This window comes from Miscanthus floridulus, chromosome 8, assembly GCF_019320115.1.
Source record: "Miscanthus floridulus cultivar M001 chromosome 8, ASM1932011v1, whole genome shotgun sequence".
NCBI classification, from domain to species: Eukaryota; Viridiplantae; Streptophyta; class Magnoliopsida; order Poales; family Poaceae; genus Miscanthus; species Miscanthus floridulus.
Window position 1 is genome coordinate 126,132,690 of NC_089587.1, and position 17,859 is coordinate 126,150,548.

The window sequence follows — 17,859 nt, forward strand, 5'->3', positions numbered from 1 at the left end:
CCTAGTCTAGGTGCAACTCCTTGATTATATCAGTTGAGGAATGCGAAGCTTATTTTTTGACTTTTTTTATTTTTGAACACATATGTCACAACATTCCAATTGATGAACTATAGGAACAAATATACTAACAAAGAAGATATAATCCGAAAATAGTCCCACCATCCCAACTATAGTTATTTTAGTTTTTTCCTAAATCAAATTTTCTCCATCTTTAATCATGTTTATAGAAAAATACTCAAACATATACAACAATAAACTAGATTTCCACAATGAAATATATTTTGACAGTGTATTTGTTCTATAGTTTAGATATCAATTTTTTTCTATAAATTTGATCAAATTAGACAAATTTAACTCTGGACAAAACTACAATGGGAGGTGCTAGCGCGCGGGCATCCGGACAGGCGCACCCGCTAGCCTGCCCTATCTGCCTCGATTCGAGGCAGTTCGCCCACCCCGTAGTCGCACCCCGCCCCCGTCGCACCCCGACTGTGGCCCTGAGCGCCCCCCCCCCCCCCCTCGGTCCGTAGGACACCGGCGCGCCGCGCACCTTGACCTTCCAACTCGCTACGCCCCATTCCCCTGGTGCCCATGCCATGCTACCATCACTCCCCGCGCCCCCTAACTCTCCAAACAACATGAAAGATGTATAAATGAAACACTTGAATGCAACATACGTATGCAACAGATGAAAACATCTGGAACATACACTTGCAATATATGTGTGAAACATATGCAACATCCATATAAAACACTTGCAACTTATGACAAGAAAACACTTATTGCAACATGAGATTCAAACAACTAAAACATTTGAAATATATTGTTGCAACATATGTGTAAAACACTATGCAACATTCAGATCAGAATGTTTGCCTCTGAAACACTTCCAACATGCCTCTGAAGCACTTTCAACATATACAACATGTGCAATATTCCCGATCTACTTTTGCGGCATTCATATGAAACAATTGCAACATACCCCTGAAATGTCTGAAACACTTGAAACATATGTTTGCAACATGCGCTTTCATCGCAACATCTTCTTGCAGAGGTCGCGCATTGCAGCGGCCACGGCATTCTAGTGGGGAACAGCAGCGGCGGCAGTAGCACCACGGCAGCACCCCAGTAGCACCTCGACGCACGGAGGACGGGGCACGGTGCGCAGCGCGCAGCGAGCTGGAGCGAGCGTAGCGGGGGATGGAGTGCGACGCTAGAGGAGCTGCGCAGCGCGAGATGGGGTGCGCGGCGGGAAAGATGGCAGCAACGAGCGCACGACGCAGCAGCAAGCGATGGAGAGATATTTTAGAGAGATAGAGAGACAATTAAAATCTGACGGCACCCGTAATACTAACGTCTCCGGCAACCCGTTGTACACGTCCACCAAAGTAGACCATTCTCCAGGCATGATGTTTGGTTGTCCATCACATATCCATTAACCAACCTTTGATACTTTCATTGGACGTCGCAAGTCGCCACAGCATTATTACGCTTGATCCAGTCGAATCAATCCTCCACTTGCTAGTAGTAAAACAGAGCAGCACCTAGCAGAAGCAGAGGCGGCTGCTCAAGTACAAGTAGTCAGGGGATCAGCTTCAACTGTTCATGGCTTCGGCGACGGTGCACCGGCTCGTGGTGCTCCTGCTCGTTCTGGCCTTGCCGGCCGCCATGTCCGCGTGCACCAGTGAGGTCTTCCCATCAGGGAAGACCTACGTGACGTGCCAGGACCTCGTACAGCTCGGCGCGGCGCTGCACTGGACCTACTACGACGACGCGTCCGGGCCGTCGCTGTCGCTGGCGTTCGTGGCCGTGCCGGCAGCGCCCGGCGGGTGGGTGGCCTGGGGCATCAACCCCACTGGCGGCAACGGCATGGTGGGCACGCAGGCGCTGCTGGCGTTCGTCGCTGGCGGCGCCTCCTCGTCCGCGTCCACGCCCACCGTCAGAACCTACAACATCACCAGCTACTACGCGGTCGGCGCCGCCTCGACGCCCATCGCGTTCCCCGCCGACGGCCTCGCCGCCGACGTGGGCAGCGGCGGGAGGATCCGGCTGTACGCCACGCTGCAGCTGGGCAAGGGGATGGAGGTGGTGAACCAGGTGTGGCAGGTCGGGTCCTCCGTCACCAGAGGAGCGCCCAATGTGCACGCCATGGCCCCCGAAAACCTGGCTGCCATGGGCGAGCTCGTCCTCACTGTCGGGGCTGCCGCAAGCCCTCCAGCTCACGCCGGCGGCCCGTCCAGCGACAGGTCGTCTTCTTGGCCGCCGTCAGGCAGGCAGATCCCACGGGCGGCAGGCACGCACAGGGTCTCCCCGACGGCACACGTTGTACTGGCATTGCTGGGTTTCTGGGCGATGGTAGGATAGCTGCTGATGTACCACATCATTCATTTTATTTTTGTGTGTCATTATGGTTTGTATTCTACTCCTACCTTGCCATCCTTCCTTGATGCAATAAAGATAAATACAATCTCAGTCTCAAAAAATAAATGTAATAGGTCTAGTTAAAATTAAACTATTTTAAACTTAATAACTAAATTTACGAAAATGTTACTAACATGTCTGACTCTAAATAAACATAATATAAAATATATTTTATTTATTTAGTATGATAAATGTCAGTATTTTTTATATAACCTTGGTAAAAACTTTAATTTTTTTTATTTAACATTATTCTAGAACTATATTCTTCTCTCAACGGGGTAGTAAAACAAATTGAACGGACAAAACCGTATTGCATGTTTTTGGATAAAAATTGTTTAAAGCTCGTCTCAATAGGGTTTTCAAACATGTTCCATTCTTATTTAATATTGTGACACTGTCATAAGTTGGCAGGTTAATGTGAAGAGAGATAGAGAGAGTTTTATTTCATTGTAACTTGTGTCATAAAACTTCCTATTGAGACTGACACTCGCCGAGTTCCTGGGCAACAATTTTACTTTAGCTTTACACCATTTTCGAAGATGCGAATGTTAAACCTTCGGTGCTCTAGGCATTCCGCAATGAAGTTTTGAGGTCGCTATTTTTTTACATCGATTTACACCCTTTATTTTTTTATGTTCTCAAAGACTCGTTCAGTTAATCCCCTTAATTCCTTTGAATCGTTTTCAATTCCCATCAAATCGATTAAGGCATGAATCAATGAATGATTGTCAACTCTGTGGTGTCACTCGATGCGCTGCCCAAAAGGAAAAAAGACTCGCAAAATAGAGGTCCTACCAATTGAGTGTTCTTCAATCGTTCCATAAAAAAATAGCAATGAAGGAGAGAAAGAGCAGCAACAGTCATAAGTGTTGGAATATAAGTGAATTGCCACCTCTCCCCATCAGCTTTAGCTTTTGGATTGAACTATTAGGTGCATGCAACTTAATATGATGTCAGAGGTCTCGAGTTCGAATCCTGGTTAGCACAATTAAATAAAATAATTGTTGCTCGCTCATATTCCACGTTTGAGGTCTGAGGGAGCCTCCACGTGAGGGAGAAGTGTTGGAATATAAGTGAATTGTCCCACCTCTCCCATAAGTTTAAGCTTTTGGGTTGAAGTGGTAGTTGCATGCAACTTAATAATAAGTATTCCTTCATCACGGCGGCTGTGCTCTCTAAAGCTTGGACAGATGCAGTAGCAAATGGTTCAGGGATAGTGGCATGATTCGTCAATGGCACACCACACCAGCCTCTACCATGACAAGTTGGTGACCACTGACCACCACGGAGACACTCAGGTGGTCAATCTGGCCTGGGTGCAGCCAGTGGAGGAGGACCAGTTCATGCTCAGTGCAGTTGTTTGTCCCTTTTCGAGGGATCGAGGTGCTTGGACAAAGCCTTGACCTATTCCTCTCCACTTCTTACGGGAGCCATGGACTATCTAAAAGATCTCTTTCTTTTCTGAATATATAAGGTTGTGTTTGGTTTGAAGATAGCTAGTGATGAGATGACCCTATCTCTGATTTCTCAAATGAGATGATCTCATTTCTTGTTTAGTTGTGTAGATAGGACGATCCTTATTGTGTACAGCTAGGAGAACTCTGCCATAAACATCAAGAAGTGGTATGTCTATAAGAAACAATCAAACAATCTTTCAAGCCAAGAGAGCTAAGTAATCTAGTTAGAGGGGAAGACATGGATTGGAGGTGGATTGCTCCTAGGGGGAGATCTGGTGGTTTGCTGTTAGGGGTTAACAAGGATTCTTTGGAGGTGCTGTATTACAAGGAGGGTAGTTATTTCCAAAGGTTTAGTCTGAAATCTATTGATTCTAGATTTAAGTGGGATATTTTAAATGTTTATGGCCCTGTATAGTTGGAGCTCAAGACAGGACTTTTTGAAGGAGCTTATGGAGGAAATTTGATTTCAGCAGAACCCTGTAATTGTAGGTGGGGATTTCAACTTGGTAAGAGATATGGCAGAGAAATCTAATGGGGTCATTAATAGAAATTTGGTTCATATTTTTAATCAATTTGTGAATGATACTAATTTGAGAGAACTTCACAGGCATGGTGGTAGTTATACTTGGACAAATAAGCAAGAGAATCCAATTATGGCAGTTCTGGACAGAGTTTTTGTTTCTGCACATTTGGACTCTCAATTTCCATTAGCTACAGTGTAGACCTTGACCAGATTAGGTTCTGATCATAAGCCTCTATTAGTCCAAACTGAAAGTGATAGTAGAGTGTGATCATCAGTTTTCAGATTTGAGTTAGCTTGGTTGTTACAGGAAGGTTTCAGGGAGTGGGTGGTAGACAAATGACCTCAAAGGAATAAACAAGTATATTTTAGATCATTTGAAGATTTTGGCCTCAAGTCTTAGGAGAAGTTTGAAAGGATGGAGCTGAAATTGGGGGAGTGATAAGAGGAAACTAAAACAAAAACTATTGACATGTATTGAGGAGTGGGATAAGCTAGCAGAAAGTAGAGGCTTGAACAGTCAGGAATGGCTGGGTAGATATGAGAAGGAGAATGAACTAGTAGCTATTTATGAGGCTAAGGAATTAATGGGCAAAGAAGAGGAGAAAGAGAATTGGCTGTTGCAAGGTGACAGGGGGTATTTTCATGGGGGTGGCAAATGGCAGAAAGAGAAAATGTTTAATAAAGAGTTTGGTTGATGGGGATAGATTGATTGAGGAGAAAGAGGACCTGAAGAAATACATAACTGATTTATATAAGGGATTGTTTGGAAGTGAAAGCGATCCCAGAAACAAACTAGGGGAAGATTTCTGGAGATTTGAAGGAAGAGTGGAGGCATCAGATAATCAAGCTTTAATTAAACCTTTTTCTATGGAGGAGTTAGAAAAATGCTGTCAAGGAGATGAAGGCTAACTCTGCACCTAGGCCTGATGGTTTCTCCACTCTATTTTTCAAATCTTTTTGGGGGTTTGGTAAAGGATAATATCTTTGAGATGCTTCAAATGCTGCACCAGAACAAGTTGGACATTGCTAGGCTCAACTATGGGGTGCTAGTACTAATTCCTAAGATCAAGGGGGCTAACCAAATTAAACAATTTAGACCAATTTGCTTGCTTAATGTGATTTATAAGACTATCACTAAAGTTCTTACTTTGAGGCTAAACAATGTGGCTAGTAAAGTAATTAGTGAAGCTCAAACAGCTTTTATCCCTAGGAGGTTCATCTTGGATGGTGTGTTGATTGTTCATGAGGTCCTGCATGAGTTGAGGGTGAAGAAGAAATAAGGAATTGTACTAAAACTTGGACTTTGAGAAGGCCTACTGACAAGGTGAACTAGAGCTTCCTGAGGGATGTTTTGTTGAGGAAAAATTTCAGTGAAAAGTGGATTGATTTGGTGATCAGCGCTATGCAAGAGGGTAAAGTGGCTGTGAACTTAGATGGTGAAGTTGGCTCTTATTCTAGGAGCTACAAGGGGCTTAGGCAGGGAGATCCCAGTCAAGAGGGGTCATACATGGAGTGGTATCTAGTTAGTTGAGGGTGGTCTAACACATTTGCAATATGCAGATGATACTATACTTTTCTTACAAAATTCCAAGAAGGATATCATAAATCTTAAGTTCATATTATTCTGCTACGAAGAGATGTCTGGAATGAGGATTAATTACTCTAAGAGTGAGGTTTTTAATGTTGGCTTATCAGAGGAAGCTGGACAAGAGGTGGCAGATGCTTTCAATTGTAAACTATGCAAGTTCCCTATGAAGTATCTGGGCCTTCCTATTAGTGATAGTAGACTCTCCATGGCTGAATTGAGTGATGCTGCTAAGAAAATGGAGAAAAGGTTGCAGACCAGGAAGTGTGGTCATCTGTCTTTTGGGGGGAGATCTATACTAATTGACAGTTGTCTTACTAACATCCCCATGTACACTATGGGTTTCTACTGGGTGCATGAAGGAACCCATCAGAGGTTTGATTCTACAAGAGGCAAATATTTTTAGGAAGGAGTAGGAAACAAGAAAAAGTATCACATGATTAAGTGGGAGGCTCTGGATAAGCCCAAAGAGTTTAGAGGGCTAGGTTTTATTGACACTAGGGCTATGAACTCTGCTTTACTATGCAAATGGATTTATAGAATAGAAAGTGGGGACAAACTGCGGAGAAGTTTTCTTTGGAGGGGCCGCAAAGATGCTCGTGGAGGACACTGTCTTGTGGCTTGGGGAAAGGTTACTCGTCCACTTGAACTAGGTGGGCTTGGCATTTCTGACCTCAAGCATCTTTGTTGGACACTAAGGATGAGATGGGTTTGGTTGAAAAAAAATTGAACCTCATCGCCCATGGGCAGCCCTTCCTATTCAGATCCCGGGCCAAGTTTATGCCTTCTTCTCGATAGCCGTTATATCAGAAGTGGGCAATGGGAATCACACTTTATTCTGGACTGGTCATTGGATCCATGGACAGTGTATCGCTGACCTTGCACCTGAGACTACTCGAAGCCATCCTGAAGAGAAGGGTGAATCAACATACGGTACAGGAAGCTCTTACTGGTCGCAGCTGGGTTTTGGATAATAAGGGAGCCCTGCACTGTAGGTGTTATTGTCGACTTCCTCCATCTCTGGGAATTGCTATACAATTTTGAGTTAGAGCCTGATGTTGAAGATGTCCACATATGGCGTTTCTCTGCTAGTGGGAAATACTCAGCCAAGTCTGCCTATGAGGGTTTCTTCTAGGGATCTACTGAGTTTGGTCCATACAAGAGGATTTGGAGAACCTAGGGCACCACCCAAATGTCGTTTTTTTCTTTGGTTGGTGGCCCACAATCTGTGCTGGATAGCAGATCGCCTTGCGTGTCATGGGCTACCTCATCCTATGCAGTGCCCTCTCTATGATCAGGAGGATGAGACTATCAACCACCTCCTAGTCTCCTGTGTCTTTGCTAGACAATTTTGGTATCTCCTTTTGAGACAGGTCGGCCTACACTCCTTGTCACCACAGCCTTCTGATTCTTCCTTTGATATATGGTGGGAAAAGGCTATTCGAGCAACAAGTGGATTAATGCAAAAAGGTCTCAACTCTCTTATTGTGCTTGGTGCTTGGACTCTTTGGAATCACCGGAATCGTTGCGTTTTTTATGGAATTACCCCCAACCTTGGACGAGCTCTCTCCCTTGCTGGAGAAGAGCACCGGTTGTGGAGTGTAGCAGGAGCCAAGGGTCTGTCCTCCTTGATAGCCCCTCTCTTTGGTAGTTAGCTTAGTGATAGTGTTTGGTCGCCTTTTGTCCTTGTCAGGCGTGAATGTTATTTGTGTGGGGTTGTGTGTGGTGTGTGTTGTAGGGCTCTAGCCCCTTTCTTTCTTCTTAATATAATGATGCGCAGCTCTCCTGCATTTTCGAAAAAAAAGTTTATGTATTAACTTATTGAGGAGGAAATACCTCAGAGGTAAAGGTTTCTGCCAAAGCTCCAGTAGAGGGAGTTCACAATTTTGGCAAGGTTAACATTTAGTTAAGGAGTGGTATGAGAGAGGAAAAGGATATGTGGTGAGTGGAGGTAAAGAGACAAGATTTTGGAAAGATGTATGGCTAGGGGAGTGCCCTCTCAAGATTTACTTTCCAAATCTATTCAGAATCTGTCATGACCAAGATGTGTCTGTGGAGGAGGCTAGCAGAAGGCAATGGATGCTAGATTATAGAAGAAATTTTGGGATAAAGAAATAGAGGGGGAAACTAGAGGGGGTGGTGCTCACTGAAGGTGCTGATAAGGTAGTATGGAAATTAGAGAAATCTGGCAAATTCACAACCAAGAGTGTGTATAGATTCATTACATTTGGAGGGGTGATAGATCTCAGGATGATGGAGATTTGGAGAGCAAAGATTTCACTAAAACTAAAGATCTTCTCGTGGATGGCATGGCACGATAGAATTCAAACTGCTCAACAACTTAAGAGAAGGAATTGGGATGGCTCCAAACGGTGTAAATATTGTGGACTAGAAGAATCGGCTGATCATCTTCTCTTTCAATGTCCTGCGGCGATGGTGACTTGGTGTTGGGTGAGGGATAGTCTGGGCTGGCCTAAAATCCCAATATCCATTATTTCTTATCAAGATTTGGGAAGAGAGGGGGTGATAACTTTAGTAGTGGAATTCTAGGAATGACCTAGTTTCCTCAAATATTATTGATAAATCCCCTAAACAAGTTGCTTATAGAGCTTACGGTTTCTTAAAATAGTGGATCAGGTTAACGAAGGTGGAGGACCATAGCAAGATGGAGGTAGCGCTAGGAAAACTGGAGGAGGGGCTGTCAGCCTGGTGACTTATGTTTTTTGATGAAGATGAAGACCCCGAAGATGTTCATTTCCTTTTCTGTTATGGGTCATCTAGCTTTTGTAAATGCACCTCTATTTGGTCAGTGTTTTTTAATCTTTTGCATTAGGTGTGCATGGTGGTTTGTTGTGTACAAGGTATATAGCCATGAGTTTAGTTAGTTGGTACCATTGCTATATTATATATATGTTGCTGGTTTTACTTTACTTTTAGGCTCTCATAGTAACTAGTAATTGCAATTAAACAAGTTATATCCTATTGTAATGTTCTTCTATTTGTATGCAAGTTCTTACATTCAAACAAGAAACTTATAGATACGGAATTTCCCAATTAATAAACAAATACATTGAACATATTTGAATTATAGAATAGGGGTGTATGGATTAGCTAGATTCTGAGTACGTAATTGCACCTAGTGAGGAGCAAACTAGAGTGGAGGTAAGGAATATCACTGTATGAGATCATTGCAATTTTATATTCTTAAAATTAACTATTGTTTTTTTAGGAAATGAAAAATCTCTCAGTTATTTGTATGTTATATATCACATCCTCAGTGAGGTGTACTTGTTCTCTGTTGATGAATACATAATGATACTTAGTGAAACTTATTTATTTTGTATATCCAATCCATTGTCCATCTTTGATCCAAGAAACTTATTATAAATGAAGTTATATATATATATTATGTTAATGTCTTATAAGTAATGGAATTAATTTTGAAATGGAGTATCAACTACAAGCAATTTTATGTTACTAATGATTTTAGTATACACCGATGGCTACTATTGATAGTCTATATGGTTTCATTGTAGTTTTATGTTCACTCAGTCACTGGCATCAGCAACAAGTAACTAGGAAATAATTAGTGATGGGTTAACAATGTTATGGAAATCAAGTTTCACTTAATGATTTGTAGTGGTAATTTTATTTATGGCCTTGGTTTTTTGGCAATTTGGGACAAGATTTCTTATACTCCCTCCACCCAGAAAAAAATTACGTTCTCGACAAGTTTGTTTCCAAAGTCTCCAGTATTAAAATAATATTATTTTAAACTATTTAATTTTCTTAAACATATATTGTAACCTTCTAGAATTAGGTATATTATAATAAAAACTCTAGTAGTCAATAGTATATATCGAAGAGCATATATATCATAGTGCACGAAATCAAATCTAATTACTATAAAGAGTAGCAGTGGAAAACTACAGAGGTAATTCTAGTATATAACTGACTAATTTTCTTTTCTTTGGCCGCATGAAAGTTTACATAGTAGATTAATAGTAAATGAGAAGCCGTATCAGGAGCCTACAAGATCATCTCAGTCTAGTCGAGCACCGAAAATAGAACGGGGTCGAACTATAGACCACTGTAAGTTCCTACATTTGTTGTTATTATCATAAATCTTGTACAATTGTGTGCATACCTACTTCATTTTTATTACTTTATTTATGTTCTAAAAATTTGCAAATACTTACATAACATCAAAGATAGTATGGGGTTGGTCATCAAAAGTTTATATTTTGTTTTTTTTTGCTACTTGAATTTTGCATTGTTGCTTCTAACGGTATTCTCATTTCTTTTTGTGCATTGGGAATGATGGTATATGTGCTATCACAAAATTTTATGAAAACTCTCAGTGTTGTTTGCTAATTTTCTCTGCAACTGTAGATAATGAAATATCATATCTATCTGATGTGCTTAGTTTGAGATAAAACAAGCAAGATTGTAGTTTGGTCTTGAATTATTTGTCTTGTATTGTGACTTTTACTCAATTTGTAAGCACCCCAAGTAAGTAAGCGAAGAGTTAACTTTACAAATAAAAGTTTCAAGAGTAGTGCTAGATAGATGATTAACCAAACCAAATGCCCATAATCCTTGGCATGCATCGCACAAAATACTAGTTAATATTGATATTCTAAGTTGGTCTATTGCTGTGCAACACCAAGTTCATTTTCACCTCCTCTTAAATCTTCTCATGTGGAATTTCCTTTGAATCCATGTCAAACTAGGACAGAAGGGATAGCCCTGGTTATTTAGTGAATACCTCTTTTAGTGATGAACTACAATCTCAAGGTACAAACTTGTGTGGTTGATTAGATGCATCCAACCTTCTTGATTGAAACACATGCCTCAATAGGAAGTTCGTTTACATATGGAACTAGGCAACGCGCATGTTCAATAACAAATTATACATGAGATTTGAATGGTACAAGTTAGTATACATGTATAGTTCCATTTAAACAAATATGATTATTTTATTATTGTTTAATATGTTGTGTTTTCCCTTCCATGCTCTAATACATAATTTATGGTTTTTTATGCTAGTGAAAGATGGTGATACCTCAAGTGGCACAGGTTCACCAAATGAGTCTGAAGATGAAAAAACATTATAAGCAAGAACGCTTCTGGAATAAAAAGCAACTACCTCAAGGAACACTGTCAGTCATCCATTAGGAAGGCCTCCACAATTCAGGATTAAGGAGGGGATGGACAATCAGGATGCAGACTAAAGAAACTTCTTGCACACTATATACTAATAAAATTTCACTAACACTTACGATGTTGTGATTTTTTTTTATTTTTAGTGTATTGTCATTAACAAAATAATAATTAATTGTAAAACCAAAACTTGTATTAGCTCATGCGAGACTGCATAATTTGTTATCATTAATGCTTCAAGTGCACTGAGTGCTAATAATTTTCTTGAATATACTCCAATTCATAACTCTATGTTCAACATATTTCATAAGCAATACGATTATCGGACTTCTGCATGTGTGAAAGGTCCTAATGGCTAGAGGGGGTGAATAGCCTAATAAAATTCTCTACAAAATACTAGAGCAAGGTGTTAGTCAAATAATAAGCATAACTTTTTGCTCTAGCTCCAGTCAAGGTTGCAAGCCACCTATCCCAATAATTCTATTATGTTATAATCTCTAGGCACAATCAAGAGGCTAAGTCACTACTCTTACCCTAGTGGAGCTAGCAAGAAACTAAAGCATCTAACTAAACAACTAGCAAGCTACTCGACTAGGCAAACTAGATAACTACACTACACAAGTGAAACAAGTAAAGTAAGTACAAGAGTGTAAGGAGAGTTTACTGTCCTGTGGCAAGAGACAATCAATCACAATATGAGCACCAAATGAATACCAAGAGAAGTCCAATGAGACAAGTGACACGATTTTTCTCCCGTGGTTCACGTGCTTGCCGGCACGCTAGTCCCCGTTGTGTTCGACCACAAACTTGGTGGTTCGGTGGCTAATAGGTGTTTCATAAACCTAGCCCAATAAATGGGCACCACAAGAACCAACCTACAAGTGAGGGTAACTCAATGACGAGCAATTTACTAGAGTACCTTTTGGCTCTTCACTGGGAGAAGGTCAAGAACCCGCACAAATCACCGAGAGATGGCCATGAACAATCACCAACTCGTGCCAATGCTCCTCCGCTATTCTAAGCCATCTAGGTGGCGGCAACCACCAAGAGTAACAAGAGAAACCGCAGCCAAAGCAACCACAAGTGCCACTAGATGCGTCAACGCAAAGCAAATGCACTTGGATGCTCTCCAAACTCACTTGGATGATCAACTATCAAGAGAGACGAGTGGGAGTGGAGTATCTCAGCTCAAAGGGATGTCAAGTATGTCAAAGTGCCAAGTGAGACACCCCAAGGCTGGCCAATTCACTTAAATAGGCGCCCTCAACAAATAGAGCCATTGGGCTCCCTGAAGGAGTACCGGACGCACCAACTGGACTTGCAACAGCGTCCGGTCCAGCGGATCCGGTCACACCTCCTAGCCAATCACGGATCACACCTCCTAGCCAATCATAGCAAGATAAAAAAGAAACAAAGAAAAACATACCGGGAGGTAAGCGGCATGACTCTGAAGCCAAGACCCGGTGTCAATGGGCCCATAGGGTGAGGACCACTCCCAGGCTATGACCCGCGCCCCTCACTTCAACCAGGGGCGGAGTCATCCCAACCGGCTCCTACCCGGCCTAGGGGTCACCACGACCTTTGGCTCGGGATGCGCCGACCGAAGCAGCAGGCGGTGCATCCTCTCGCTGCCAGTCACGCGCTGGCACCGGTCCTAACAACGCAAGGGTGCAAGCCCGCTCCTCTAACCTTCTGGCTTATTCGGTCACGCCTGCGGCAGGTGGGGATGAGACCGGCGACGCCACCGAGGAGGCGCGGTTGATGTAGACAAGGCCCGATCTTCTAAAAGGTATGATAGCATCGGTTGGTGGAGACTCGACGTTCATGATCTAGGCTTCAAACCAAGACTGATTCAAACCCCCGCAACCGTTACACCACTACTCCATTGGTTATCAACCACACGAACGTGATTGACCTCGCCGAGAAGGCTTTCCCACAAGCGAATCGAGAACACAAGCAAGAACGGGATGAATGCAATCTAAAATTGCAAATAAATATGAGGCTTATGAAAATAAGAAGGAGTTTAAGTCTTTATTCGAAAGGACTAATTGCCACAGGCGAACAAGATCAAGAACTAGGGCCCTGGTTCACAGCAAACAGCCTTGGCGGCACAGTTACAGCAAAACGACGTCTGTTTCACAAGGAAATCAGGAACTAAACAAAACTCAAATCCTAAGGAGAGTGACGGCTGCTAATTATAGAGCCCTAGATGTCACCCCCTGGATGCGCATGGTTTGTGGAAAAATTTAGTAAGCGCCATGGGCATTACCTGTGTTCTCAGCAGGAGTAATAGGTGCATTGTGAAGTGGTGGTTCTGAATTTGCATATGAGGTTGTGAGCTCCTCATTTTCTTCCATGTCATCCTTTCGCTTACGTATATTATCCTACAGAAGGTTAGTCATAGCAAGAGGAATAACAACAGACTCTTCCTCTGAATAGTGCATGTAACACCCTGGGTGTTTAAATATTAAAAACAGGACATGTCATCATATGCATTGCAAGGCATTGGTCATATTGCAAACTTTGATATGCATTCACTAAAATAAGTTTATATTTATGTTATGAGTGTTGAATTGAATTGTTTGAATCAAGTTCAAAAATTTGGTTTGGATTTGGAATTTTCGAGAAAACCCTGATTTTCAGCATTTAAATTCTACCCTGAAAACTCATTTCAAAATCTAAGCATATTTTGGGGTTGAGCCTAAAAGCAAAAGTGTAGATCTTGTCAAGTTATACAAAGTTTGTTTTTGGAGTTTTCAATGTTGTTATGAAAAATTTGAAGTAATTCGAAAAGGCATAATTCGTTAAATATCCCCTATTTGAATTCAAAAGTTCATTTCAAAATGTTGTAGAAGCAAAGTTTTATTTTTGGAGATAAAAGCAAAGTTGTAGAAATTTGAATTTTGAACAACTTTTATTTTTGGAGATTTTTGAGTTGTTATACAAATTTGGGAGTAATTTGGAATTTAAAATGAATGGCAAATTTGTAATTAAGGTGAACAGTGGCTGTCGCTCTTGCTACACCGCTGGCGACCTTCGGTTTGCTTCCAGGCACGGTCGTGGCCGTCTTTGATGTCGCACTAGCGCGATGAAGGCCATAGCGCAACTTCTTTTTGCTTCTAAGCCGCGCTATTTAGCCTGAGTCGCCGTCGTCATCGCTCTTTCTTCTTCTCTACTTTTGTCGTCGCCACTGCCATAACTCCGGCGAGCTCTCACCATCGCTTTAGCGCACTCCAGCTGCTGCAAAGCTTGTCATAGCTCCGCCTGCTACTTGCACACCCAACCAACCTGCTTTTGTCGCTTGACTTCGCCAAGAACTCGCTGGGCACGCTCTTCTTCTTCGCGGCCGGTAGCACCCCCGTGGTGTGCGCGTCGTCGTGGCCAGCGCGCTGCGGTGAGTCTCTGTCCTTGCCGAGCCGTGATTCAGTTTTGCCACGATGCCGTGGTGTAACACCCCAAAATTTGCCACTTTTAAAAATAGAGTTAAAATGATTTATTTGTGAATTTTTGTGCACATGAAAACATAGGAAAATAAAAAAAATTTATTAATTTAAAATTTATCATAAGGTAGAAAAGTGTTTGTTGCATTCATGCTGGTCGCACCTCGTGTTTCTATGTGCAAAATGTATATTTTTATATGTTTAGGAGACGAATATCTATCTCTAGGAATTTTCCAGCTTCTTTCTGGAATTTAATTCCTACCTCCTTCACCTTAATCTTTATGTTCCAAGTTCCCAACAATCTTTTTATGAGCTCCAAATACTTTATTTGGGTTCATCATGTTCCAAAGTGTCTCTGAGAATTTTCCCTAAATTTTTGGAGGTCTCGGAGTATTTTTCATGGCTTAAATATCAATTCTGGACTTTTCTAGAATTATTTTATCCACGAAATTAATCAATTCCAAAAATAATAAAATATCATGTTTTCCCATCAACGCTCAAAGCCCATGTGCAATAATCCTAATAAATCCTAAAGGCCCATGCATTTATTTATTAATGGGCTTTAATGATTAATTATGTCCATTAGTAAATGTGGAGGGTGCAACATCAATTAGTACCATATCGCTAGTTGACGTGGATGTGGGGAGTTTTTCTTCCTATATATATCAACCAATCCCTTGGGCAAAGTACACCAAAACTACCGTAAGGGGAGCCCCTAGTTTGGGAAATCCCTCGTGTAGTAAATTATATTTTTCTCCTCTTTCTCTCGCCGTCGTCGTCGCCGTTGCCGTCGCCGTCGCTGTTGTCGTCGCTGTCACCGTCGCCGCCGTCGCTGGTTTGTTTTAAAAGAGCTCCTCCAGTTTTCTATTTTTAAACCCGCAGCCCATAGCACTTTTTCAGAATCTGTTTTCCTCTTTGGAAAGCGTAGTTTCGTCGGTTTAGATCCAAAATACGTTTTCACTTATTTACAGATTTACCACTGATTTTGTTTTGGCCATAACTTTTCCGTTTTAACTCCGATTTGATCCGTTCAACTTGCGTTAGGTTCGTAATTTCATAATCTACGTGTTCATACTACTATTCAGTATGTTTTTAACTTTAAAATTCATGATTAGATTTGATCTAATATTCGATTAAAAGAAATCTTGTTTAAATCATATCTTCTGCGTCTTAGATCCGTTTTAGTCCATTCAAGTTGCGTTAGATTAATAGCGTCAAGATCTACGCGTTAGTAACAGCGTTTATCATGTCACTAATACTAGAATTTCATGGTTTGAATCATATCTTAAATAACAATTATGCAACTGGATTTTATAAATAGAATATGATTTGTTTTACTTTAGTTTTATAAATCAAATCTAAATTTGACTTAAATTATAATCTCTATGAAATATCTTATATATGTTTTTATATATTTAAAACACATGAAGCTAATAGTTTTATATTTTCTCCTATGAGCGAATCTTTCGGTAGATGTATCTTTTTCACCGTAGCTTCGATTAGCGTGTTTTTCGTGTCTGTGTGTTCGTAGCGAAACGTAGATTCGTTTTACAAACTTTTCATCTTGATTTTATGTTTGATGTACTATTCTAATTTAGATCTATTGTTTGCTTCATTGTATGATTGTATGGATGCTTATGTGGTGCTCTATGATTAAGTCTAGTCGGTGAGATATACGTGGTAATCAAGAAGAAAAAGAAGAAGAACATTGAAGATTAAAGCTTACCGAAGGATCGATGTTTAAGGCAAGTATAGCATGAGATCTTCCTTGTTGTCCTATACACCTTTAATCATTTAATTCATATTGCATGTGTCTACCTTGACTAGCACTAAGGATATCCTAGTCTTTTGTACCTTGTGCCTTGATACCTATGGGGTATTGCATTGGGTAGTATGATGCTAGTGCTCAACTAAAGCCATGATCTTGTAACTTGACTAATGGTATATGGAATGAACACTAAAAGATACTTTTTAGCAACATGGAACATGGGGGCTAGAGCATTGGGCTATTTTATGGTGCTCTAGATTCCTCTCCCTAAGGACTTATCTGTAAGTGATCATCCGGGACTTACAGTACAACTGTGAGGGCTACATGGCTCTGGCTTTAGCTTAGTATAAGGACCTTTTCTAGCTTATTAGAGGTTACCTTTATTGGCGTAAGAATGGCTTGCCGAATCGGGTATAGAGCGGCCTCTGTCCCCTTGTGTATAGGCTACGTGTCAATGTGCCATCAGGAAGGGGGGCTCTACATCTGTTTGCCGAGTGAATCTAATGGCCCTAACTTGTTAGACGAACCTTTGAAAGGCTTCATAGTGAACCCTGCCGGCCTTCCTTGGTAGTGGGTCAAGAGGCTGATCACCTCGGGCGAAAGGGTAAATCACGACTCATAGTGAAAGTGCACAACCTCTGCAGAGTGTAAAACTGGTATATATCAGCCGTGCTCACGGTCACAAGCGGCCTTGGAACATTTACGGAATAGATGATGAACACAGATGATACTGATGATAAAGATGCTCACTAATGGTTAATTGTTTATGCTATTCATTATTCATGTTTACCTGATCATGTGTTTATGGGCTTGAGGTGAACTTGTTGCTACTCAATTGCTAAAATCATGACTCATTAAAAGCTAATCACAGTTAAACCAGTATTAGCCTTTTGAGCCTCATGAACCCCATGTTATATTTGTTGAGTATGACATGTACTTACGCTTGTTTTATTTTCAATTATTTGGATAAAAATCCTGGATGGGTACCAGATTGTTAGAGTTTGGAGGAATTAGGCTTGTGATCAACTAGTCAGTTGTCCCTATGGATTTGGAGTCTTCGCCTGAAGATCGGAGTTGTCTTTACGCTGTCTATACTCTGAGGTTATATTCTTTATACTAATACGTTATGTATTTAAGCATTGTCTATTGATATTACCCTTATTTGTAGCTATATGTGAGATTTGACTTCCTGGGCTCACATATGGTGTGTATCTGGTTTTGTTCTTAAAACCGGGTGCTACACGTGGTGCTTTGTACCTTGATGCTTGATCAAATTGTCCACCATAGCCACCAGGATTTCACCATCGACGTTGCTCACGCCGTCGCAGCTGTTGTGATCGTCGATCTTCCTCTCCGTTGATCCTCCGGCTCGGTCATCGACTCCAACGTGATCGGGGTGAGCTCTTGAGTCTTCCTAGGCCAGTTGTTTAATCGCTACCAGCCTTGTTTTGCCGGCGTAACGCTGCCATGCCGACGTGTCCGCCATGGCCGGTGCCATGCTC

At 41.5% G+C, this 17,859-nt stretch overlaps 1 protein-coding gene across 1 annotated transcript; it reads left to right on the plus strand.

Moving 5' to 3' along the window:
* The first annotated feature begins 1,186 nt into the window (after positions 1-1,186).
* On the plus strand, positions 1,187-2,487 carry LOC136473502 (auxin-induced in root cultures protein 12-like). Its single transcript, XM_066471138.1, has one exon. It carries the CDS (start codon positions 1,606-1,608, stop codon positions 2,362-2,364), a length of 759 nt encoding a protein of 252 aa, XP_066327235.1. The 5' UTR covers positions 1,187-1,605; the 3' UTR covers positions 2,365-2,487.
* Positions 2,488-17,859: the final 15,372 nt, after the last annotated feature.

Coding starts and splice junctions, on each gene's coding strand:
- LOC136473502 (XM_066471138.1), top strand. CDS start 1,606: ATGGCTTCGGCGACGGTGCACCGGCTCGTGGTGCTCCTGCTCGTTCTG.